Raw genomic sequence first — 27,804 nt, 5'->3', positions numbered from 1 at the left:
GTTTTAAGTCCGGCAGGGCAAATCCCCCTCTTTCTTTTACATCTGTCAGTATTTTAAATTTTATTCTGGGCTTTTTACCCTGCCAGACAAATTTCGAAATGTCTTTCTGCCACCTCTTGAAACAGTCCATCTTGTCAAGAATCTGCAAAGTTTGAAACAAAAATAACATTCTAGGCAATACATTCATCTTGATAACTGCAATTCGGCCTAGCATTGACAATTTCAAATTTGACCATATTTCTAGATCTTTTTTAACTTCTGACCAACATTTTTCATAATTGTCCTTATACAAGTTCAAATTTTTAGATGTCAGATGAACCCCTAGGTATTTCACCTTCTTAACCACTGTCAAACCTGTTTCATTCTGGAACTTCTCCCTCTCCATGACTGTTAAATTTTTTTCCAAAACTTTAGTCTTTTGTTTGTTCAGTTTAAGTCCGGCTACTTGGTCAAATTCTTGAATTAACTCTAACACCCTTTTTGTGCTAGTATCTGGCTCTTGTAGAGTAAGTACTAAATCATCTGCGAAAGCCCTTAACTTGTAATGTTTAGCTCCGACCTGTACACCTTTAACCTGCTGGTCACCTCTAATCATATTTAGCAATACCTCCAGAACAGAGATAAAAAGTAATGGGGAAATTGGGCACCCCTGTCGTGTCCCTTTTTCTATTTTAAATTCTTCAGTTATCACATTATTTACAATCAACTTGGCTTTTTGTTCAGAGTATATAGCACCCATACCATTCTCAAAACCTTGGCCTACCCCCATCCCATGAAGATTCTTTTTCATAAAACTCCAAGAAATATTGTCAAAGGCTTTCTCCGCGTCCACAAAGATCAGAACTGCTTTAGTGTTTATATTCACCTCTAATAGTTCCAAAATATCTATTATGTTCCTCACGTTATCTGATAAATGCCTTTTTGGGAGAAAGCCTGCTTGGTCCTTGTGAATCTTCTCCATCAGCACTCTTTTCAATCTTTTTGCCAAAATGTCTGCAAAAATTTTGTAATCCACATTAAGTAATGATATTGGGCGGTAGTTCTTAAGTTGAGTCTTTTCAGTCTCTGTCTTTGGTATGAGTGTAATATACGCTTCTTTCCACGATTCTGGTGCCCTTTTCCCCTCTAAGATCTCATTACAGACTTCCTTTAGCGGTTGTACCAGCCACTCCTTCAAAGCTTTGTAGTATCTGGAAGTCAGTCCATCTGGTCCTGGAGATTTGCCCAGTTGCATATTCTGAATGGCGCCCTCTATCTCTTGTTCTGTTATTCTCTGGTTTAGATCCACCTTACTTTGATGAGAGATTTTTTGTAATCCATATTTTTTAAGGAATTCATCTATGTCCTCCTCCTTCTGCGGTCCTTGTGAATATAGTTTTTTAAAATAACTCAAAAAACAATTTCTAATCTCATTGGGTTTAGACCGGAGGTCCGTTCTTAACCTGAAACTGTTCTTAACCTGAAGCACCACTTTAGATAATGGGGCCTCCTGCTGCCACCGCGCCGCCAGAACACGATTTCTGTTCTTATCCTGAAGCAAAGTACTTAAACTGAAGCACTATTTCTGGATTAGCGGAGTCTGTAACCTGAAGCATATGTAACCCGAGGTACTAGGGTTCCCTCCCTTGCTGAGCCTCTGATTGCTGTTATTCGGTATTGTTCTGATGGTTTTAGGACTGGGGGATGCTGTTGATGTGTTTCAAAACACACTTTTTGAAGCAATAAGCTTCAGCACATAGTGTGATTTTCAGGAGATAATATCCTGTCAACACTTTAAAGAATAAGACTTACTTTTTGTGACCCTCAAAATAATCTCATCATATATTTTCTTAACTGCTTGCCAAAAACACTTTCAAAATGAATGATCAACATATCACTGGTTATAATAAATTTAAAACCTTGTTGGTGGTGGCACCCGCCCTGTAGAACACCCTCCCATCAGATGTCAAGGAAATAAACAACTATCTGACTTTTAGAAGACATCTGAAGGCAGTCCTGTTTGGGGAAATTTTTAATGTCTTATGTTTTTACAAATTTTTATTTGCTGTAAGCCGCCCAGAGTGGCTTGGGAAACCAGCCAGATGGACAGGGTATAAATGATAACATTAACATTATCATTATCATTATCATTATTATTATTAATTAAAACTGCATTAAAAGGCTTAAATTGGTCTACAAAGATTAAACAATATAATTTATTCAAATTAAGAGGGCATTGGGCAACAGATGTATCTTTCAACTACAGAGATCCAGAAACATTTTAATGCTACATATTGTAATAAACACTGGTCATCCCTTTTTTTTAACCTGTTGAAATAATAGTGGTTTATCATGTACAGAACATGATAAATACATTAGTTTTAATAATGGCTTTAGCAATACTGCAATGTCAGGTACTCACTGCCTTCCCTACATTCTATTCCTAACCGTGTTTGCTCAGAATTAAGTCTCAATTGATTTAATTGAAGCCTACTTTGAAGTAATTAATTCCATGATTGCTGCCTTATTCAAAACTTAAGAGTGTGTGTTCAAATAGGTTGTTGCCATCCAAGCAGAAGTATCTCGGAAACAGAAAGAGTGTGAGGATGACCTGGTGAAAGCAGAACCTGCCCTGGTGGCTGCTACTGCAGCTTTAAATACGCTTAATAAGGTAAATAGCAAACTGTGGTATGGTTGTCTGCCATGTGATGTGTTGACTGCAAGTTCCCACCCCCCACCACCCCAAATACAGCCTGCTCGCTTTTCCAAGAATGTAGTTTGGGATGATTACTAGAGTAGTTTTCATGCTCTCATGGAGTCTTTTTCTCTTTGTCGGTCTTTTCAGATTATTCCATTTTTCATGTAATGAATGCCAAGCTATATTAAATTATTTCATGGCATCCAAACAGCATTCCTTCAGTTTGGATATGTTGTATTTTACCAGCGCTCCAAGCACATTAATTTGCCCTGGGTAATCTTTTCAACACTTCTGTGTTTTGGAATGTACCTTTTGTGACAATGATGTGTATCAATTTGATAGTTTTAATGAAAGTTGAAAGCCTTCATGAACCCATTCTAGCGATCAGTTTTTGCATCAGATTCCATTTGAAATTGCATCTACTTGCATGAAACAATCAAGCTTCTAGCTCCACTGTGTGATAAAATGTGATACGCTTATCCTAGTTAAACACAGAGCAGTATAATTAATAACACAAAAATATCCAAACCAATTTATATTTTCCCCATTAGAACTTAGACAGTATCTCTTATGCAACCATGGAAACAGTGACATCCCAGTTGTGACTATATATTGGGTGCAGAGTGTTGTACTGTGTGATCTTTTGCTCTGATACAATAACACCTGTTATATTCTTACAGTTTTCATTTGTTCTCTACGTATAGACATCTTCAGCTCTAGTAGAGGAAGGGGATCACAGATAGCCAAGTTACGGAACAATCATAAGTGGGATTGGGACAGGAGTTAACTGGTGGGCAATCTGCCATCTCCAAAACTCTGCCAGCTAGGGTGCAAGGTGAAGGTGGAGCTTGTGTCTTTTATCCCCTCTGTAGCTTTCCTCAGTTGTGAAGGAATGGGTTTCTGTGTAGTCAGTTTAAAACTGACTCAACCCTCCCCCCCTTTTCTTCTTAGCATTTCTAAAATGCATAAACTTGAGCCGTTGAGCAAATGCATAACAAGAACACAGCTCTCTCCTTTATCAGTCACGGCAAGGATGACCTTGGCTGTCCCAGTGGAATAGGGATGACACTCTAGGTCTTATCTTACGTCCTGACGCACAGACCTAGTCCGGGAACAGCGCCAGAGTATGTTCTTGGAGTTGGTGACCTCTTGCTCCAAGATAAGAGTAGGAACAGGAATACCCTTTTATGGTCAGAAGTACAGGAAGGAATACCCTTTTATGGTCAGAAGTACAGGAAGGAATACCCTTTTATGGTTAAGGATACCGGAGCAGGAACATATGTGATGTCAACCTGCGTGTATAGGCTGACGTGGTTGGATTCCTGGGGGAGGGGGGAGAGGGTGCCTGGAGGATATATATACTGCATGAAATTTCTCATTTCTTTGGACTTGCTGTGGACTGACCACACAAGTGCCTTTCTGCTGTTCTGGAGAGCAGAAATAAAGAACTCTTTCTCTGAACCAACCCTCAGTGTCATTTGACTTCCTTCCTCCTGTTCGGGAGCAATGCAGACCCAATCAGTGAACTCCAATAAGGCTACAGTTACATTGACTGTCAACCAATCCAAGGGCGCCCCTGGCTGCCCCTGGAATGCCTCAGGTTGAGCCTTGCCACCCACACACCTCTGTGCATGCAGCGTTCCACAAGCATACTTAGGCAGAGCGATCCTAACCCTTGCCAATCTCTTCAAGTTGTCACAATGCTTTTAGTTCTCCCAGCACGCATTTGGCTTTCTTTCAACACCATCTTTGTTGCTGTTCTTCAGGTGAACCTTTCTGAACTGAAAGCCTTCCCTAACCCACCAATTGCAGTGACCAACGTTACAGCTGCTGTAATGGTCCTACTGGCGAATAAAGGGAAAGTACCAAAAGACCGAACCTGGAATGCAGCTAGACTCTTCATGGGAAAGGTTCTTGCAACATTATCACCATCTGTAAACTGCATTGCAACCTGATGATATGACTCTGAATTTAAATAATAATGTTCACGTATATATTGAGACACAGGAGCAAACTTCCTCAGGGTTGTGGATTTGAGCCCCATGTTGGGCAAAATATTCCTGCGTAATGAGTTCACTAGATGATCCTTGTGGTCCCTTCCATCTACAATTCTATGCTTCTAGGATTCTACTTATCATTTGCAAGTGCATATGCATAAAATGACTTACTTTTTAGATCAATACTTATTTGCTATTTTAAAAACGGGGGTCACTATGCTTGTTTGGGTTTTAACCTTTTGTATTTTGAAATCAACTTGCAGGCTTGAAGTGTTATTCAACAATAATAAGTTAACTGCATTAACTGCCTTCCAGGTTGATGAATTCTTGCAAGCTTTAATTAACTATGACAAGGAGCACATCCCAGGGAATTGTCTAAAAGTGGTCAAAGAACATTACTTGAAAGACACAGAATTCAACCCAAACCTGGTTCGCACTAAGTCATTTGCAGCAGCTGGCCTCTGTGCCTGGGTTATCAACATAGTGAAATTCTATGAGGTACTGAATGTGTTTGTTGCAATTGGAGAAATAAATTGGGGGAATAGCTTAGGTATCTGGTGGCCGCTCATTGGAGAAGCAATATTTTCAGCAGAGAATAGCAAGATGAAGGTTGCACAGGGTACAAATTTTGTGTAACTTATTTTTATTAGAACATATCAAATGGATGTCCCTCTTATGTTATGATCTAGCTGCTAAGATATGTGAGCAAGTTCAGTTCAAGCTTTCTCTTCACCATGAACTTACCAGGCGGTCTTACACAAGTCCCCATCTCTCAGCCTCAAAAGCGCTATTACCATCATTAGTGAAATAATGTATGTGAAACACTTTGAACACTCTAAATGCACAATGGAAATGCTGAATAGTATTTTGCACTCTATCAGAATGTTAAGAACAGCATGGCAAAGCCAAGTTTTCAGACTATGGCACAACATAAGGAATCCAACCTTGTGATATGTGTGTGGGTACAGTGAAAGCAATGGGACTTAAATCAGGCATGATTAGTATGTCCTTAACTTGGTTTTAGTGAAGCTAAAGAATGGCTGATACAGTCTGGATACAACCCAGTATTTTTTTTTAAAAAACCCATCATGCCACCATCCTTTCATGTACACCATCAAGTAAACCTCACAAGGATAGGGTGTTGGGTTCATAAAGCACCTTGCAATGTAACGAGAGAAAAGCAATGGTGAGTGGATGGGATGGGTAGGGTAGAAGGAGATCAACAGTAGGTGGAGCTAGAGCTAATGATGTAAAGAATTGCAGCCAATGACAGGCAAAACCAACTCATTCTGCCCCCTCCTCCCTGATTAGTTTTACAAAGGCAAAACAGAGATTGAGGAGGAGGAAATGAACAGGCAGTGCCATTCTCCTGGGCAGGGTGTAAATAAGTCAGGCAAGGGCGGGGGGCAGGTTGAAGTTGGTGGGCCAATGCTCTGTCTGTCCTAATAAACCAGCCTCCCCTGGAGACATCAGACTTTTCAGCAAAGGAAGGAAAAGACTTCCATTCATATTGGAGGCTAAGACTGTGATGCACCAAATAACAAATGCAGAGCAATCTGATAGCAAATGGTTACCGAAATACAAGTGTTAGGTTATCTATCATATTCCAGGACGTTACTTTTAATTAAATGTTTATCTAATGCATCCAATTTATCTATTCTGTGATGTTTCTTCCTATGACTTGCAAGTGCGTCTTGAAAACTTGAAAAGAAGGGAGGGTGCAATCAATTCCGGCTGAAATATTGCCTAATAAACTGTGGAAACAACTCAAGGTGGATCACCTTGCGATAAAAAACATGACCGTTTCATCACTTCTTGTTAAAACTTTTTTTGTGTTATCATAGTTTTAAGAATTTCTCATATTGGAATTCCCAGGTATACTGTGATGTGGAGCCAAAACGCCAAGCATTGGCCCAAGCAAATGCTGAACTTGCAGCAGCTACTGAGAAGCTGGAAGCCATCAGGAAAAAACTTGGGGTAGGCCTTACTCCAATCCTAATCTTGCACTACTTCGTAGCAAATCTAACAAGCTAGCATTCTTTGTGGCAATGCACAGAGGCTGTCTGTAAAGATAAGGTGTTTTACTGCTTTCTAGCCCTGCCAGGTTATGAAGCTATTGTTTTGGTGTCTAATATATGATATAGTTATATTGGGCGTTATTGCATTTCCCCCCATAAACCAATTGAATATATCTTCTTTTTTTGTTTGGGGTGGGCACTGAATCTTTTAACATGGAATTAGAGAATTCCCCCCCCCAAACCCATTCAGCCACATTATTAACATAATATACATTTATTTAAATAAATATAATTGTTATTGATCACTTTTTGCAAATGTGCAAGATACATAACTAATCTTCCACTAGATTAATTCAAAGCAAAGTCTAGCCATGGGGGATATGACCTCCTATTACTTGCAAGATAAATTGTGTGCTATTTTGATTACCCACCCTTTCAAAATATAATTAAAGATCTCAGCTACTTTCAAATTCAACTATGTAGCCCATTCCTCACTCCTTAATTTGAGTTCTCTGCCAGTGCTTATAATGAGATTAGATGCTGTGCCTTGTACATTTGTATGGTGGTAACTTTTCTATCAAGTAGCATCCTTTATCAATACTTGATCCATTTTCTCATTGGCCTTCAGTTCTCAATGCATCCCTCAGCATTATGTCTGTTTGCCATTTATTGGCCTACTATTCTTTCTATCGTTCAGCAAACCTAACGCCTTTGAAAAATAGAGTCACAGGTAGTCGTCCCCATCTTATAGATTTCCAATGGAATCCTGTCCCATAAACCAGTGCTTTTCTATTGGGAAAGCATGGTTCTAATTTTTCATACAGAAGTATTCTTTTTACCTAGTAATTTTCTGTAATGATTAATAAATGTTGCAGCTATTACTTGGTAATCAATAACACATCATCAATTTGGATGGCACTGTGCTAACAACCCTTCATTTTTAATGCCTGCTAAAATATATTTCAAAATGACAAATTAAATCCTTGTCAGCTGTATGCAACAGCAAAATTAATGTTGTTGAAACGGATATTATTATTTTTAAATCTTTCCATGAAAATATTTTCCATGATTCAAAAGGTTTATTTCAATCTACACAACTCTTTCTACGTATCTAATATGTAAACTTTGCCTCTATCTATGTGGTGCAGCAACGTTTAAGCTGTGGCCTGTGTACCCTCGCAATGACTGAGGAGAGCCCCTGCATTTAGGACCACATTGCACACTAGTATCCAAAAACTGTCTATTCACATTTAGAGGCAATAAATGTTGTTAAAGCATATTTTAGAGTGCAATTCACCTATGGATATAAGAGGTCTCTGAGCAGACTGTAGGGTGGGCAACACAACCCCCTCCGAATGCTCTTACATCCACGTTTTATGCAGAAGTAAACCTCACTGTGTTCATTGGGGCATAATCCCCTTTTAATGGTGTTCAGGATTGTAGCCTCAATTTCCCCAAACATATTTCTCAAACTCAAAAACCAAAGAAATGACACCAAACAGTTGTAACCAAAGCTTTCAGTTGCTTTGAAATTCACTCTTCAGTCTGGTCTGTAATAATCTAGAAAGGTTTGTGTGGATTTCCCAAACTGGCTTCTTTTTGAAGCTGACTGTAAAACTGCTATATACCAGGCCGCCTTCTCACAAATCTTAAGTTTTGGTTTTTAGTTTTGTTTTACTATATAACATTAATCACTGGATTAGCAACCAGTGATTCAGAAGTGTGTGCCTAAGTGTGCCAGCATTCTAACCCAGACTCCCATGCTGGAATGCTCCTAAAGAAAAGTCCTCAACAATTTTAGAGCTACTGTGCCTTTAATTAATTTCTTCTATGTTTAAAATGAAAAGTCCCGCCCCCCTCCGAGGGGGTAAATCTTTTATTAAAGCCTCCCAGGAACAAAACTGACAATTAAATGAGAGTTTTCAAAGGGCAGTTAAGGCGTAATTAATTCCTAATCTCTAGCCATGCTTAGAAGAGAGAATGAAGGTTAAATCTGGTAGGAAGGTTTTCATTAACACTGGAAAGTACCTTTTGTTGAATGGTAAAGGTAAAGGGTCCCCTGACCATTAGGTCCAGTTGTGACCAACTCTGGGGTTGTTTTACTATATAACATTAATCTCACTTCACTGGCCGAGGGAGCCGGCGTACAGCTTCTGGGTCATGTGGCCAGCATGACTAAGCCGCTTCTGGCGAACCAGAGCAGTGCACAGAAATGCTGTTTACCTTCCCCCTGGAGCGGTACCTATTTATCTACTTGCACTTTGACATGCTTTCGAACTGCTAGGTTGGCAGGAGCAGGGACCGAGCAATGGGAGCTCACCCCGTCGCAGGGATTCAAACCGCCGACCTTCTGATTGGCAAGTCCTAGGCTCTGTGGTTTATCCCACAGCACCACCCGCGTCCCTTTTTTGTTGAATGGTACCTGTAGGTAAATCTTAGAGGACACTTGACTATGGATAACAACACTGCTAGATATTAGTACACTACTATGTGGAACCTTGGTGAACTCATGGGACTGGACCAGTTTCACAGAAAAGTGTTTTGCTGATAAATTATGTGAGAATCTTCAGTTTCACAGACACCCCAGACTTCTGGAGAATCTCAAGCCCTACCATATAATATACATTTTTTGTGGTGAAGAATTTTGGACTCAGTTGTGGATTCGGTTTTAATATTGTTGAAGAAAGGAATAGGTTCTGGCTCTTCCAGTCCTCCTTTCCTTCTTGGTGGTGTTGGTTCAATTAATACTGAGCAAAATATTTCTGAGGAGATACTTTTCTTCCTGTTGGAGCATCCCGTCACCTTGCGGAGAACTGTTGGTGAAATGGCTCCAACAGTTTCACCTCCCAGGCACATAAAACTTTGGCAGTCCATTTGCACTCAGCCCTTCCTCACTGCCAATTGACTGTAGGAAATGAAAAGCTCAGAAGCGTTAAATGGCCCTAGCATGTAATCATTTACATTTACATATTCCTGAATTGCATTCTGGCATACCCAGGTACAGGCTGCATGATTGTTGTTTTTTTAAAAACCCTACCCCATCATCATCTAACCTGGCACTTGAATCATAAAGAACAGTTCCAAGACTCACAACCTGCAACCCACAAAGCCATGCATTGCCCACCACCTATTAGGACCTGCTTAATATAAGACAATCCCACCTTACTTTGAAGACAGAGGCAGGCACAAAAGAACAAGAAGTTTATTAAGCTGTTGGTGAATTGCCCTACACAGCTGATGAGCTGAATTTGGCATGATGATTCACAAGTTTTGCAGGGGAAAAACAATCAAAGGCAACTAGAAAAATATGGGGAGGAGTTAGCCTGTAACTCCCATCTAATGAACAGCAAACAAACTTTGCTGATTATTCCCCTCCATGAGAAATATAAGATCCATCTTAATAGAAACAGACTCAATCCCCACCCTCTCAAAAAAGAGCCTGTTGGTCTTTTATTCAGTTCTTGGCACTAGAAGTATGCTGGGGGGGCAGGTGTCCACATTAGCCTTCTTTCTACTTGCTACATTCAAGACTTGTTCATAGTCCATTAAACATCATAGGATCACAGTTAATGTTCCACATTGCTCAAGTCTCCATTTAAAAGCTCTCAGAAGAGCTGGTGGCATTTTGCCATCCAGAATGGGTCAACCTTCAAATCATTACCATAAATGCCTCCATAAACAAAATTGGATCAGCTACCTCATTACCCACATGAATTCTAGTCACACTTGTGTATTTGGTTAACCAGGCATTGCGGCTATTTCACTTCTCTACAATTTTATCATTCCCAATTTTATAACTCTTGGGTTTCCCCCACCCCTGTGGTTCCTGAATTAGCTTTGGGTGGTCTCCCTGTCCATGGCTATAAAATACATTACAATGGCTCTGAGATTATATCTAGATTTTATACGATTGCAAAATGCAACATATTCTTGAGGTTATAGTGGCACACAGAATACCAAGGTAAAATACTGGCATTGAAGACTTTACATCAGCCTTCAACCGTCTGGTGCCCTCCAGCTGTTCTGGATTGCACTTTCTATCAGGCCCTAATAGACATGTTGGCAAAAGCCACTTAACATCATTGACAGTTTCAGATGGATTTTATCTGATAAGCAGCTCAGGAGTTCTGTCCATTTCAGCTGATCTGCACGAGCAAGATTTCTTTTGAAAGTCCTCATATATTTGCATAAATTGCTCAAAGAGTTTGGAATGTGGATCCAGCTGTTTCTCTATCGCCAAAGCGACTATTATGTCGACTAAAGCTTTCTTAACATCAAAGGTTGTGACATCAGCAGCTGAGACGATGGCAGCTAGGGGGCATGATATGGGCAACTGAGATTCTTGCATGAATTATAAATGCGACATGAGATGTCCAATGGAAATGAGTGAGAGAAGATGAAGGAAATAGTAGTGAGGCAAATAGCATAAAACATTTGACACTTGTGGCCTGCCATTTTAGTGAGGCTTCAGATGGTTACTGTATGAAAGTATTACCATTACAGTGGTTCCTCGGGTTACATACACTTCAGGTTACATACGCTTCAGGTTACAGACTCCGCTAACCCAGAAATATTACCTCAGGTTAAGAACTTTGCTTCAGGATGAGAACAGAAATCGTGCAGCGGTAGTGCAGCGGCAGCAGGAGGCCCCATTAGCTAAAGTGGTGCTTCAGGTTAAGAACAGTTTCAGGCTAAGAACAGACCACCAGAATGAATTAAGTTCTTAACCCGAGGTACCACTGTATTTTTATTATTCACCAGCAGGAGTATGTGAAGAATGAATGATGAATAAGTGAATGAAAACTAACTCTCTCTCTCTTTAGGAACTGGATCTCAATCTGTGCAAACTCACAGCATCCTTTGAAAAAGCAACAGCAGAAAAAGTCAGATGTCAAGAAGACGTCAGCCGAACTAATAAGACTATAGAGTTGGCTAACAGGCTTGTTAAAGGACTTGAGGCAAGTAGGATATTCATTAATATCATTCTCAGGAGTTCTGATCAAAGCAGACGAACCTGTATTCAAGAGAAGGGTCTTGCTGAAATGAAATATTTCTGGAGTGTCAGGTTTTAGATGCCTGAAATGAGAGCCGCTTTAAACTAGCAGGAAGAGGAAAAACACTAACCAATATGGCGACATGGATATTGTGCAGGCTGCCCCAGCAGAGAGCATCTTGCTTGCTCTCCTTCCCTACCTACTGGAGTGGTGTAGGTTAATGTGTGCACACGAAAGGATTAATTTGAGGCAGAGTTTATTGGAGCTTAGCTCCAGAACCAGTTTTCAGTACCAGGACTGAACTCTGTGAAATAATAACACATTTCCATTGAGCATAAGAAGAATCTATCTTACTACTTAAGTAATCGTCCTCATTGCTCCTTATTATCCATGACTAAAGTGTGCACCAAAGATTTCACCTTCCAGTTACATGCAGCAGTGAGACTCCTTGATCTGAACTCTAGGAGAAAGTTTTCTACTTATTGGGAAATTATTGGGGAAAGCAGCTTATATAGCATTCCTTCTCTCTCGTTGAATAGAAGATGTAGAGAATTATTTTAATTTTTATTGAACAATAGATGGAACTTCATAGATGATGGCTCCTGGGTGGTTCCTGAAAAGTCTAGGTCTGTTCAGGCTCCATAGCTAGGTTGGTTAGATTAGAGATTGCCTGGGCTAGAAATTAACATCATTTTTTTTACTGGGACTTCATCTTAATCACCATGCGCTCCACCACCAGACATACTTAAGAAGTTCATTTCCATATGTCCCAGTGAGATGCTAAGATAATTGTTTATTTATTCCTTTAAGGAGCTCTATGAGTACGCACACTTCAGAACTCTGGAATAATTATACTGTAGAAATTTATTTTTTGGTGGGTGGGGAGATATTGTTGCAGGTGCCTTCCCCTACAGTGTATTTAGCCTAATTGGCTATCCAGCCCTAGACATTATGCTGCTGTTTTTGCATCATATGCGATATGTTTGCTCCGTGGGTTGTATATCCCCAGAGAAAGGTCTCTGTAACTAAGTCACTAGATCTGTACAGAAAAGTGAACACTTTCTGACAGCATAGTCAGCCTTTGGTTAATGAGCACTGAGACTGAATAATCTTCAGGTCAGGACGGAGTCATTTTGTATCCACCCACAATGCACTTAACCTTTGGATAAGTGGGCTACAGTCAGTGCATTGTTTCTTATGTTCATAAAAGGCATTAATCTTATTCTAATAAGTATAGAATATACACTTAATTAACAAAAAAGCACACCCTCTATAAGGAGTTTAGTTTTCTAATTATTTCCATCTGCAGAAAAGCATCTTCATATCAAAACAGATGATTTAATGGTTAGTTTGCACATAGTTGTTTTAATTATTTAATTATTTATTTAATTATTTTAACATAATGGCACTAAGCCAGTGAAATCAGTGGGATCCAGGGAACCCATTTGTGTGTATGGGAAAACAGACAGGCATGCACAGAGAATGCGCACAAGGAATTTCAAAAGTGGTTTGTGGGTCGTTCCTGCAACCCATCGGAAGCCGTGCCTTGGTTTTTGAATGGTTCTAGGAGTCGATTGGACTCCCAGAACGCATCGTGTTCAGCAACCAAGGTAAAACTGCATAGCAAGAGTGGGAAGTGTTTGGACGTCCAGATCTTGATGAACTACAACTTAACTTACTCCTAACAAGCATGACCAGTGGCCGGGGATGACTGGAGTTGTGGTTCATCAATACCAGGTCCCCATATCTATATGGTCCCCATATCTAATGTATAGGATTGAGCTGTTGGAAACCAGTAGAATGCACAGGAGTAAGTCTCACTGGAATCTATGGTCTTACTTATGATTAAACCTGCATAGGAGTGCACTGCTAAAAATAATACTATTAGAGCTGAAGTGCCCTGCAGCTTGCATTCCATTTACTCCAGAGTAGTTTTGAAGGGAAAATTGCATTGCATCAACATTATAAGTTGCTAAAAGATTTTTTAAAAAAGAATTGCATATCCTTCATTGGATCCTGCAATGCTTTGATTATATCTTGAGTTGCTACTGTGTTAGAATTCTCCAAGTTTCTGTTACTACCAAACAGTGACAGTCCTCTCCACTTTAAAAGTACTTGTGTAAGCTAAGAAAGAAAAAGAAAATATAACAATTAATTGAGAGCATCAACACTTTTCCTCAGAGAATAAATTCTTTTTGACTTAAACAGGAGACAGTTAACTTCTGAAAAGCATCAAGACTGATGATTTTGTCTATATGCCATTGACCTGGAAGCTCAACCATTCAGACTAATAAATCAGGCAATTTATATTTAATCATTAACTAACTCCCGAGCTGAACAGCTGTTCAAAATTAGAAATGGGTCACCCCGGCCAGGATGATATTACAGGCAATCTATAATGCATTAGAATAAAATTATAGTGATTTTTAACTGTCTGGAAATTTATTACACTACATGTTCCAACTCTTAAACCCTTGTTAGCCAATGTCACTTGTGATTTATGATGCTGGGGTGGTACAGTAAAATTACTGAAGATTTAAATAGACAATCATTCTATGTTTAGTAAATCTTCAGATTTCAAAGCTAGTTTGTAGAATGAGGTAGGTGCACTTTATTGTTTATGACTTACCAGCCAGTGACAATGAGGGAAAGAGAATGGATAAATCAAAATTCCCTCCTGCAAGTTAATGGGTTTGTTTGGTTCACTTCAGCTAGTGATTTAAGAAAGGAACTAATAGGTTCTGTAAAAGATACCAGATAGCAAGAATGTTTTATATTGAAATAATATAGAATTGTGGAGTGTAATAGCTGCTACTTTAAACAGCAAAAACTGTTGTAATCTCCTTTGCTGGGCATACTTTCTGCATATTGAAGTTCAGTTTAATAGCTGTGTTTTGAAATTTCAGCTTCATTCTCTGAGAGCCTGTGAATGTGTAGCTGTTTGTTTATTGATTATAGGATTTGTATCCTGTCCCTCATCACAAGTGGTGTCAGGGCAGATCACAAAAAGGGAATAATATAAAAATTTTAAACCATGATCACCACTCCATTTATTAAATGTTGCATTATGGCCATGTTACCATGTGCATGACATCTACATTGCAAGCACTCACACCACCAATTGAGAAGACCTGGTGGAAGAGGAGACCTTCAGTTGGTGCCACAAGATACACAAAGTAGGCACCAGCCGAAGGCCCTCTGCCAAATCACAGATCTTGTTATAACACTGGGGTTTCTTCCCAGCAAGAGGTTTGATGGGCACCTAAGTTTTGCCATGGGTACGGAATGATTAGACATATCGTGTTTTTGTACGTATCTCTGCTTAATATATGCTAAAAGCTGTTAATGGGTTGGCCAGCAATGATAGCCCCATATGGTCTGGCTTGGGACCTTGGACCTCACTGACAACCATGGGGCTGTCTCAGTATATCATTGATTCATCACATGTTGCTTGGCATACCTTTTTTCCTGGTCTTTGCCATAGAGCATATTACTAATGCTCCGTTGATTGGTGGACTGTTTATGTGTTTGTCTCAAATGCACTCAACCTGCCTAAATCTACTGTATTGATCTTCACATTTTGGCAGAAACTCTAATCTGAGACAAAAAACAAACCACTTGTGTGATTTCCCCATGCTATTTTATAATTTTGTCTTTCAGTCTGAAAACGTTCGCTGGACCCAATCTATTAAAACATTTGAAGCGCAAGAAATAACAGTGTGTGGGGATGTTTTATTAACGGCAGCTTTTGTTTCTTACATTGGATCCTTCACCAAACCCTATCGCCAAGAGCTGATGGAACGCATGTGGCTTCCATTTCTGAAATCTCAAGAAGTGAGTGTTTGCAATGCAAAACTTGGTATGGAACTCTTGTGTCTCTGGATTCTGTTTCAGCATGGTGTTGTTGTTTTTACGAAAATGCAGTTCAGCTTTTCTCCAACTGAATGCAATTTATATACCCAATGTGCCATTGCCAAATAGATTATGTCTGCCCTTATTCACAATACCATCTTGTTGGCTCTTTTGTTAACTTTATTATAAAGTTATATTTCTCTTTGCTTCAAAGATTCGCATTCCAGTCAGTGAAGACTTAGACGTGATTGCCATGTTGACGGATGATGCAACAATTGCAGCATGGAATAATGAAGGTCTGCCCAGTGACAGAATGTCAACCGAAAACGCCTCTATTCTTACAAACTGCGAGCGCTGGCCACTTCTCATAGACCCTCAACTTCAAGGAATAAAATGGATAAAGAATAAATATGGAGCTGACCTTAAAATCATACATCTAGGACAGAAGGGGTATGTGTGCATTGAAAAGGTACTCCTATGCATAACAACATGATACATTTCTTTTCCAGCCAAGGTGGTTTTTAACCTATATAGTCTAAATTTGGCATTGCTGCTTCAGAATAGATCTCCTCTCACTTCTGTTTAACTCTGTGCTTATCAAATCTGCCACTGCAGGGAGTCCTCCTAGTTCAGTGAATGTATCTCAGGTGCTTCACTGCAATGTATCAAGCTGTTAAACTTGAACGCAGGCATTGGGTAATGCTCTCTGGTAGCTGTTTTCCAGTGCTACGGAACAGGAGGTCTATGATTTGGCCATTGGGATCCTCCCTCCAACAAGCATACAGTTGTTCAAGGTTCCGCAGGTGTATCTAGGGCAAAACAAAAACAGGTAGCCTGGACACTTTCACTTTTGTATGAATCCAAAGGTTGAGCAGGGAGTGAAAGCAAGGAGCCAGATCATCACTAGCCTACTGTAAGGTTTTGTAGGATGGGAAGCTTTGGGGAAAGTTTGCTGACCTCTCTTGTGCTGTAGAGTAGAACACTATTATATTGTGTGGGGGGGGTCTCTCAGTGCTCCCCCCCCGATCCATTCAAGATGCCTGCTGGGAAGGGGAATAGAGAGGTACCGTATTTTTCGCCCTATAGGACGCACCGGCCCATAGGACGCACCTAGTTTTCAGGGGGGGAAATCAAGGGGAAAAAATATGATTCCCCCCCCCCCAGCTCTGGGAGCAGCGGACAGGCTGCACGCAGCCTGTGCGCTACTCCAAGACCTTCTCCCTGCTTTTGCGGGAGGTGGCGGAATTCCCCCACCTCCCGCAAAAGCCCACAGGAGCCGCACACGACTTCTGCAGGCTTTTCGACCAGGAGGGAGAAGGGACTGAAACGGCCAGTCAGTCCCTTTTCTCTCCTCGGGGAAAAGCCCCCAAGAGCGGCGCGCTCTTTAAAGGGTGTGCGGCTCCTGCGGGCTTTTCTACGAGGTGGGGGAATTCCCCCCCCCCCGTAGAAAAGCCAGCAGAAGCCGCACAGCTCCTTCAAAGAGCGCACAGCTTCTGCGGGCTTCTGCGGGAGGTGGGGGAATTCCCCCATCTCCCGCAAAAGCCCACAGGAGGGAGAAGGGACGGACTCAGCCAGTCAGTCCCCCCTTCTCCCTCCTTGGGGAAAAGCCCCCAAGAGTGGCGCGCTCTTTAAAGGCTGTGCGGCTCCTACAGGCTTTTCTAAGAGGTGGGGGAAGCGCTGCTTTCCCCCACCGCCAGCCTCAAAGAGCAGACTCTCCTGGCTTCAGCGGAAGCAACGCGAAGCCTCCGGAGCGCAGGCTTCGGAGGCTTCGCGTTGCTATCACTGAAGCCAAGGAGCCTGCATTCGCCCCATAGGACACACACACATTTCCCCTTCATTTTTGGAGGGGGAAAAGTGCATCTTATAGGGCGAAAAATACGGTATGTGCCACCACTGACAACTAACAGTCCCATACAGAGAGAGAAATTCAGAAAGCAGTAGTGTCATATAATCCAAATTTACTTACATGGGTATTTCTGCTGCACTACAATTCCCCCTGCTTTACCCCGTCAGATTACTTCAGTTCCCAGCTCCCCAAATTTCTTCACTTTCTATAGATGTTAGTAATCCACCCATAGTATCGTCTTCTAATCCTATTTTGTGTTGTTACATAAAGGTTCCTGAAAACTATTGAAAGAGCTTTGGCTTGTGGGGATGTTGTCTTGATTGAAAATTTGGATGAAGCAGTAGACCCTGTCCTTGATCCCCTGCTTGGAAGGAACACGGTTAAAAAAGGGAAGTAAGTACCTTCTGGAAGAGGTAGATGATGCTCCTGTGCCTTTTGATGTATTGCTCCTTTAGGCAGTGCATTGTGAAACAGGTGTATTGATACTGGAAATTTGGACGTGTCTCTTGTAGAATCTAAATCTTTATGCAAACATCAGAACCCTAATAGAAACAACACAATATATGGATGCACATATTGTCCCTATTTAGGAACAACAGAGTCTGACCACTGGTCCACCTAACTTGATGTTATCTAACACTGTCTAGCAGTTTCTCGCCAGAGTTTTAGACATGGGTCATTCCTACCTGTATAGAGAAGTTTTAAACGTTTGTTGCTTCATTGTGTTTTTAGATTTTGTTGGAAGCTGTCCAGAGTGGCAGCCTCAGTCAGATGGGCGGGGTACAAATAATAAAGTTGTTGTTGCTGCTGCTGTTGTTACCAGCTATACCTGGCATTGATTACTACCTGTACCTGGCATTGACTAGGAGAAACACCTGTCTGAAACCCTGGAGAGGTGCTGCCAGTCATTGTAGACAATATTGAACTTGGTGGACCAGTGGTCTGACTCTGCCATTCCTAATTGTGCCCATTCAAATAGTCTTCCATTTAGTTGAGAAAAGTTGTCTTAAAGAAAGGGAAATGTGCCACCAGGAAATTAAAAGTTTTGGGTTCTCACACTATATTCTTGACAATAGGCCTACATATACAACATGTGTGGGTGTATATCTGGGGGGATGTGTCGCTGCTTGCCCAGCTTGCAACCTCCTCTCACTCTTTCCTCCACCTCCATCCTGTCTCCCTTTCACCCTGCCATGGCAACCCTTTAGACTTTCTCCTTTCCACTTCAGCAGTTGCTATGGATCCCAAGGCTCCTGCCTGAGGGAGGGAGTGATAAACACTCCAAACCAAGTGCCACTTACCTGTGGGGAAAGACATTAAAGGTACTAAGGAGGGACAGCTGCATCTCTCCCCACACTTCTTAAACCTCACCAAGCGACCTCCTCCCCTTAGACGTTCTCCTGTGAGGAAGAGGGAGGTGGTCCAGGTGAGCCATGAAGGAACACTCCGCTTTCTTTAGACCTTCTCCCACAAGGAGAGGAAGGAAGGGTCAGTGGCCCAGGCAAACCACAGACAAACACACCACTCTCTTGTGTAAGAGCATCTTGGGTAAGAAGGCAAAAGGTTGTAGCAGCCGAGGGAAGCCATGAAGTAACCCCATGTTAGGATATAGTTCCATTCCACCTTTAGAACAGGCATGTGGAGTTATTGTATGTCACCTGTTTACTTCCAGCACAGTCTGCTGGGAATGTCTGTTGTATACAGCTATTGCTATACTGCTGTATTGCTTGGACACGAAGGGAAGCAGACATGTTTTTCCTTTGTTCCTGATGCTGAATAAACGCCTGTAAATATGCTTACATATGCCTTTGTCCGCCACTTCCGTTGTGAAGATTTATTCACTCTGCTGATTAGAGCGTGCTCAGTCTCTGAAGACTTCTGAGGCTTGAGTCGCTGATAAATGCTGTTCCGAGAACCGGATTTTGCCGGCTGCTGGCTGGAGCCAGCTGGGGGCCTGCCAAATGCCCCCATCTCCCCGGACGCATCCCAACCCCCCCCAACCCCCTTTAGACCAGTGTTTCCCAAACTTTGATCTCCAGCTGCTTTTGGTCTACAATTCCCATCATCCCTGACCACTGGTCTTACTAGCTAGGGATGATGGGAGTTGTAGTCGAACAACAGTTGGAGAGCCAAGTTTGGGAAACACTGCTTTAGACCTTCTCTCATGAGGAGCAGGAGGGAGGCGGTAGGCTGCAGAGGTAGAGTCACAACAGCCTAGGACAGCTCTTCGGCAGCCATCCTGCTTGGAGGAGAAGGCTGAAATGGCATAATTTGTGCAGGGGCAGCAGAGCCCCGATCTGTTGTGACAGTTCCCTTGTACCTCGCGTGGACCATTTGTTGGGCCACCTGCTGCTGCTGCTCCTCAATGGCCTGGCAGCTCTCAGAAGATGGTCATATTGCTGTAGTTCACAGAGCCACCTGTCTGTGACTTAAGGAAACTGCAACATGACAACACTTAAAATTGCATGTATGGATGGGAATGGGGACATTCTTTGAGTTTATGTGAACTACATTATTTGAACTTTTGTGAACTTAATTGTCATCAGACACTTAGGTGTATTGTTAATTGTAAATGATAAATTAATACAAGGGTATAGAGGATTTTTTTTTACATTTTGGTTTTTTTTGTTGAAGGAGTTGGACAAACTTGTGCCCAATCACAGCTACAGTCAAATAATTTCCCCCCATTTGATTACAAATACCATATTTTCCTATTTATAAGATGATATTTTTTCCTTAGAAATAATTGGCCAAAATTGTGGGTTGTCTTATACACAGATAGCAGAGGGTGGATGGGCGATTGATGGCAGAAGCCAGCAGGAGATTGGCAGCAGTGATTGGGCATGTGATTGGTTGCTGTGGCAACTGGGCAGTCAATTTATGGCAGTTGGTGGCGAGTGTGCAGACGATTGTTGGCTGTGGCGATGCATGCAATTTGCAGTGGTGGGCAGGCAGGCTGTGCCCCCCCCCCAAAGAAGCTCAATGACTCTGGGCAATCTCCCCCCCCAAAAAAAAAGCTCAATAACTTTGGACAATTCACCCCCCTTTTTTGTTGTGGTCCCAAAAAATAGGGGTTGACTTATACATGGGGGCACGTTATACACAAAAAATACAGTACTTTTTTTACTTAGACAAATCTTGGGCTTACCCCCAGGTCTCCTGATGCCTCACTGTTGGTGGTTGGGTGAATTGTGGGGCTTTGGCTACATCTGTAGATGAATTAAATTGGTGTGTGTGTGTGTGTGTGTGTGTGTGTGTATGAATGAGAGATGAGGGGATCTTCCAAATGAGGATACACTTCACTAACAAAAGTGAATGCTGCAATAAATATATTCATTTCTGGAGGTGCCACAATTCTCTCTGTTGGTGTAATGCATGTTCTCCCCATAGAATTGAATAAGCAGTGATTGATTTAATTGGCCTGTGCATACGGCTGAGTCCTTCCTTTCATTTTAAAAACATAATCCATTAAATAGTTGATCACATGTTGTACAGGTCTCAAGCACCAGTTTTTGCAGCAAAGTTTAGCAAAGTTTTCAACATTTTATGCTTTCTTAATTTTAGGAATTGTGTCAGTGTTTGTCCCCCCCCCCCCAATAAAGAAAGACTGGAAAGAGGCAGATGATAGATATGGTGCAGACCAACAGTTGAAGTTCATTAATAATTGGAATGTTGTAGAGTATGAAGTAATGAATACTAATTACTCCTTTCATGTCTGACAGCACCCTGTGGACCAATACATCAGCTCAGACTTTAATTTGGTTCTAGTAATGGTTTTATCAATAGTACATTAATTCTGTGTTTGAAAAGATATACAGTTGAACCTGACCCACACACTTGCTACTGCTGTCATAAAATGACCACATACTGACAACAACTGGGTAATTACAAATAATTAGATCCACTGAGCTTCAGACAATCCTAATTTTAAGTAAAATATATCTTACAATAGCAATCGACAGAAAGCATCACTGGGAAGATTTATCAACTTGTGCTCCTTCCAAAGCAAATTTACTAGCTTTGCATATTAGCAAACCTTCTGCTCTATGAAGCCACTTCATAAAATTTTATCCTGGCTCCATTTTATTGAGATTATTCTTGAGCTGAAAACTTGCTACATTAAAGAAGATGCAGCCCTGCAATGTGGTGTCTTAGAGATGGCACAGCTGTTGTTCTGTGTACTAGTCGTAGCTTTAAGCACTGATCTAGAGAGAACACATAAGATGTGGCTCACAAATATTGTGCATGGATAATAGCCATCCATAGTGTAAGGAGATATCAATACAGTTGTTATAATCCCTCCAGCGAAGCCCACCACTCACCTGAGCCAAAAATCCTTTTTTCACCACCACTAGGTAAGCTTACCAGGGCTAAGAAGAGGGCAATTAATATTTGTTGGATTCTATGTTTTGCTGTATATAGGTATCCCATATCTATCTATCTATCTATCTATCTATCTATATCTATATCTATATCTATATCTATATCTATATCTATATCTATCTATATATCTATCTATCTATCAATCATCTATCTATCATCTACTGCTAAGGGATTCTCCCATGAAGCAGACAGGTGTTCCTACCTTTTAGGTGGGAAAATCCAGTTTATGGGCAGAGTGTAGTTGGTAAAGTATTTAGAGAAGATTATCTCTCTAAATTAGCCCCTTGAATAGAGCATCTACCTGTAAATGATTTTTTATTTTATTTTTTGCATCTTGTTCCCCAGATTGTTTAGGATACCTGAAAGGAGCTTCTACTGCTTTTCTCATATTTTTGATTGACAGCAAAGTTATATATATGTTTGTGTACTAGTATCTGTAGATCAGAAAGGCAGTCTCTCTGCATTCAACGGTCTTTTAACAGCCAAATAGTTTTATTATTACCATAATTATAATTGAGTTTTCACAGTGATTCCTGTCACCAGAGGTAATTCCCTCTAATGCAACTCTCTAGTTATGCCAACACAGTTATGAGCCAAAGAGAAGGCCTAAAAAACAGATCTGTGTTCTGTGCTAAATCAGGCCTTCTGAAACACCAACTACACTTCAAGACCTTACACTACTGATAGCATCAATGACTTGGTTCAAACATAATGCTAAATCATTTTTTAAAAAATGAGCCTCAACTGCACAGGCCAAGGAAAAGGGGGGAAGCGATGAACCTCAGGGACACTGTAGCTCAGCCTCATAGCATTATATACATCCCCTCATGCTATGCATTCGATAATATTTAACAGATAATATTTAACAGTTTCCTTCTATCTTAAATTAGACAGTTCTGTGTGTCTCCGTGCAGCAGCAAGATTATTAACTCACTTTTTTGATACAGAGGAAAGGCTCCTCTTTTTTTGCCTCGAACTTCAGGCTAGCTGTGCAACTTTCAGAATTTTTTCTCTTCTCCAGTAGTTTGACCAACTTGAACAGTTGGCCTGCTGTGATTGCTAAGTAACAACTCTACACCTGATATGTTCAGATTCACTCTCTGCATTAGCTGCTAGAGTTCGCCAGTTGGATGTGGAAGCTTTTAACTTCAAACAGCAGGCTTTGAAGCAGGGCTTTTTAGATGTTTTTTGAAAAAACACTTTCCCCCCTTAAAGCATGAAGATACTGCTCACATTTTCTTTCTTTCCCAGGAATCTGCCTGCCACTTTTTTTCACCTTAAAGGTTCACCTAAGCTGTTCTCAAATGCAGTAGTTTGTTTGCTTGTGGGTTTTTGTTCTCCTTCCCCTCCCCATCAGTATTTTAGGCCCAGTAAGCATGTTCATTTGAGCTGTTTTTGTCATCCAAAGTCCTGGCCTAATTTCTCTCTAAAGTGTTTTGTACTACGGCTGATTTTGGGGTTCCCTTGAGGCTACTGATACCTCCACCTTTTGCAAAAATGGGGCCAGTTTGGCTATTTTAAAAACCCAGATTCATAGAACAAGTTTGCTATTGGTACATATGATTAGACATTATTATGTTTGCATATTGTTCTAAATGTTGTAGTAGTCAACCTGAAAGTGACCAATGTGTGGACTGGGGATTTAGTTGAGGGGACAAAGATGGAATTTCATAGCATGACATATGGAGAAGCTTTCATTCAAAATGTGATAGAAAAGTAAACAGCAAAGTTTGTACATTTATTTTAGTTTTGCATTTCCTTTGACCATAGGAGAACATTTGTGTACATAAATGACTTGACTCAAGGTCACAATATAAATCTGGGCCGATATCTCTCTGAGTAAGAGTGAACTCAGCTGCTTTTTCATTTTCCTCTAGAGGTCTCTGCATAAACTTTAGATTCTCTTCTGCAACATGGAGGTGAAGTCCCACCATATTTGTCTAAGAATTTTACTCACATCACCTATTCAAGGTTCTAAAACCTGAGCCCATGCTTGCTACACCATCATCTACTATACCATGGGTGGGCAAACTAAGGCCCGGGGGCCGGATCCGGCCCAATCACCTTCTAAATCCGGCCCGCGGATGGTCCAGGAATCTGTGTTTTTACATGAGTAGAATATGTGCTTTTATTTAAAATGCATCTCAGGGTTATTTGTGGGGCATAGGAATTCGTTCATTTCCCCCAAAAAAATATAGTCAGCTCCCCCCCCCCCAAGTTCTGAGGGACAGTGGACCGGCCCCCTGCTGAAAAAGTTTGCTGACCCCTGTCCTATACTATCCTAGACATACATGTCTTGCTGAATCTGGCATACTGATTCTGTGGTCTCTTCTCCTACTTTTGGTTAATGTCGTAGCTGACCCATAAGAGCAATAGCACAAACATTTATTTCCCCCACACCTGCAATTAACAAAAAACCCAACGTAGCTGCAGTGATAAAACTCACTGAGTCATTGTGCAGTGCTTGCCTTTCATAGCTAATAAGCACAGAAATTGGGGATGATTTATTACTTCTGTGCAATGAGCACCTATAAAGTAGAATCTCAGTGCAAGACTCCAGAACTCATTTTACAACAAGCCATTTTAGCGTTGCAGTAGCAGAGTATTGTTCCCCAGGTAAGATTCTTGATAAACAAACAAGAACAGTGAGTTACAAAATTGCCCTCTTTGTTCTGTTGCTAATTTCTGAGCTCAGTCTTCCGTTGTCCCCCTGCATTATGGACCTGCAGTCAGCTTAGTCAAATGTTCAGCATATACGGTGCACCCAACCTTTCCCTACACATTGAAATGGCAGTGGAAACTTGTTCTTTTATTTAGCTTGATAAAATAGTACCATACCAAAAAGAGATCTGTCCATGCATATGGATAGTTGTTTTGGGCTGTCTATAATTGGGTGCGGACATCCTTCAGAATGGAAGTTGGCACGATTTTTTTCTCCTAGGGGCAGTAGCAATCAACAGGGTGCCACAGGTAGAGCAGCGTTGCTCACCAGGCATCCCAAAGGTGAGTGTCACTGCCAGTTACGAAGAGGCAAGGCTGTCGTTCCCTCTGCTGCCTGCATTTCTTACTTCCTCTTGATCGAGGGTATGGGGGTGGCATCTCAGAATTGCCCTGCCTTCTGCCTGGTGCTGTACGCCTCTCCCCTTCCCCGCTCTGAGTGCAGAGATTGTCTCACTCTCATGCACCGCTTCCTCCCCGGAAGGAGCTGGAAAGATGAGGTGAAGGAATAGGTGAGAATCAATGGATACTTGCCTCTCCCCCTCCCTGTCACTAGTCTCTGATGCTCTGCCCCTTAGCAGTGGACCCCATAGCCCACTGGGCCCCTCCTCAGGTTCATCCTCTCCCCATTCTGTGCTACCCCTGGGCTCAACCTCCTCCTGGCTCTGTCCGCCCTTGACAATGTTGTCAGTGTCCCCAATGGCCATACTCCTGTTTTTAGCTCATTTGACATTTTTAGTTCATTGGTATTTTTAGTTCTCTTACTCCCCATGTAGGTTAGAGAACAGGACATGATCCACCAGGGAAAGGGGGACAATAAAGGGGGATAAAAAGAGAAGTGAAATTATTCACGTGTGTTAGAAAACTGAACTAGCTTCACTTTAAGGGGTCAAGTTTGAAATAGGGAAAGATATACGGTATATGGAGAATCAATAAGTAGTACTGTACATTACTGGCAAACATGGATGTCAGCACATTCCTCGCTACAAGCATGTTCCTCAGGAGGGGAAGAACACACAGAATACATCCTGCATTTCATATAATTAGTTTTGAAATACAGATGTCCAAAACTGTTCATAAGTATCCCTCTTGCAGAATTGCTCAGTCTATATTTATTGCATCCTTACAAATCGTTTGTAACCCAAACAAAAAATTAGACAGATGTTTATTACAACTTAGAAAATTGTAAAGATGAATGGAAAAACTGGAAGCAACTGCTTCATAATTTCTGTGTTCATATAAATAAGCAAATATAATACTTTTCAGCCTTTCTCAGACTAATTCAGAAAACAGAGAAGTGGGACATGAGCAAGTGAAACCATTGATACCAGTAGGAGTAACTGATGGACCTGGCCTTCATTCTATAAATTTTGGGTTAACCTGGCATCCTTATTTAATATCCTCAACAGGCTGCTCATGTCAGGTGCATTCTTACTAACATCAGAAGTGAAAAAGTATTAGTGTTGGTGTCAATAATGGGAAATGGATAATCCCTTTCTCAAGTAGGTGTAGTAGTCAGAGGCATATAAGTGGAATGCACCGTCGCACAACTCTGTCCCATGTGAAATAGTTTCTGTGTTCATCGTAAGATGCTGATAAGCTGCATTAATCAATGCTGTGCTTCGTAACAGTTTTCATTTTAATTGATATCAGGTATATTAAGATTGAAGATCGAGAATGTGAATTCAACAAGGATTTCCGTCTCATCCTTCACACTAAGCTGGCTAATCCTCACTACAAGCCAGAGCTGCAGGCTCAGACCACTCTAATTAATTTCACAGTTACAAAGGATGGTTTGGAGGACCAGCTGTTGGCTGAGGCTGTTAGTATTGAAAGACCTGATTTGGAGACTGTGAAGGTAAACCCACGTGTGAATTAGTCAGTTCCCTAGCACTTTCAGTGCCCTCTACAAAATCTGTGTATCTCTTGTCATTTGTACTGCTTACTAGTGAATATGATGGTATTATGGCATCACACAGTAAATCAGAGTTAGCTTTGTGACAGCATCACTAAGTGGAAAATAACGCTTTCCAGTTGTCTTTAGATTAGACTAAATGTGTACGTTCAGGGCAGAGAATGCATTTCCATCACCTGGCCAACTAATCTTATACCTTGTTTGTAGGGATTTGGTAGAAATTCAGTTCATTTCTCATTTAAAGTTAAGCCTGTCTAATTCACACTTCTTGAAACAATGTGTGATCCAAAACAGAGCCACCCTGCCAGATTCACACTTTTCCGAATTTTGCAATGCTATTCTCAAGCCACGTAATGTGTACAAAAATGCCTGTACTGGGGTAAACTGTGCATAGAACGCATATATTAGTGAAAATCCCATACAGGAATTCATTATATTAAGGAAAATTGCTTTGCAAAAATGGGTGCATTGGAAGAAATTTCATTCAAAACAGTACAGTGGTACCTTGGAAGTCGAACAGAATCCGTTCCGGAAGTCCGTTCGACTTCCAAAATGTTCAGAAACCAAGGCATGACTTCAGATTGGCTGCATGAAGCTCCTGCAGACAATCAGAAGCTGCAAAAATCACGTCAGACATTCAGGTTCCAAAGAACGTTCAAAAACCGGAACAATCACTTCAGGTTTTCAGTCATTCGGGAACCAAAACGTTCTGACTCCTAAGGTGTTTGAAAACCAAGGTACAACTGTATATTAATTCATCTTTGTGAAGGCTTTAAAAAATATATCATAAACTGATGCTGCCATATGCCGTTAGGAGTGTAGGTCAGTGCTAAAGATGAATGTTAGAAGGATAAGCCATCATACCAAAATTTTAAGTGGATCTTGCATGCAAAAAATAATATGTAGACCATGCTTAAATTCCATTAAACTTTAATAAGCAGGGGATAACAATATACCTTGCCTGTTCCACACAAGTCTGCCTGGGTATGCATTCAGGTGAACAAATATATAAAATAGGTATTACACTTACACTGTGATAGTCTGTTTCACACCCAAAGATGGCTGGAAGCACTCATAGGCACATACAATGCACTGTAAGAATAGGTTCTTAAAAGTTCTTCTTGCTATCAGTTATCCACATTTACAATTAAAACTTTTTCCATTGTGTTTGCCAGTCTCTTTTGACAAAACAACAGAATGATTTCAAGATTCAGCTGAAGCGCTTGGAGGACGATCTGCTGTTTCGCCTTTCCGCTGCTGAGGGCAGTTTCTTGGGAGACACTGAACTCGTGGAGAAACTTGAGACCACAAAGTCGACTGCTGCAGAGATAGAGATTAAGGCACTTGCAGTTTTACTGTTTGAAACTTGTCTATTTCAAAGCAACATGTTATGTCCATACAATG

General features: G+C 41.1%; 1 protein-coding gene across 4 annotated transcripts in view; it reads left to right on the top strand.

The window, feature by feature from the left end:
* The window catches only part of DNAH11 (dynein axonemal heavy chain 11), a 149,016-nt gene that overhangs the window by 96,352 nt on the left and 24,860 nt on the right, over positions 1-27,804 (top strand). For all 4 annotated transcript variants that reach the window (XM_081164247.1, XM_081164246.1, XM_081164248.1 and 1 more), the window contains 10 exons: positions 2,537-2,650; positions 4,444-4,587; positions 4,990-5,172; positions 6,550-6,651; positions 11,516-11,650; positions 15,347-15,520; positions 15,753-15,988; positions 17,655-17,777; positions 26,139-26,343; positions 27,576-27,740. In XM_081164247.1, coding sequence (XP_081020373.1) covers positions 2,537-2,650; positions 4,444-4,587; positions 4,990-5,172; positions 6,550-6,651; positions 11,516-11,650; positions 15,347-15,520; positions 15,753-15,988; positions 17,655-17,777; positions 26,139-26,343; positions 27,576-27,740 — 1,581 coding nt within the window. The remainder of the gene's footprint in view (positions 1-2,536; positions 2,651-4,443; positions 4,588-4,989; positions 5,173-6,549; positions 6,652-11,515; positions 11,651-15,346; positions 15,521-15,752; positions 15,989-17,654; positions 17,778-26,138; positions 26,344-27,575; positions 27,741-27,804) is intronic.

This window comes from Podarcis bocagei (assembly GCF_964188305.1).
Source record: "Podarcis bocagei genome assembly, chromosome: 12".
Classification (NCBI taxonomy): Eukaryota; Metazoa; Chordata; class Lepidosauria; order Squamata; family Lacertidae; genus Podarcis; species Podarcis bocagei.
This window is presented reverse-complemented; position numbering and strand designations above follow the sequence as displayed.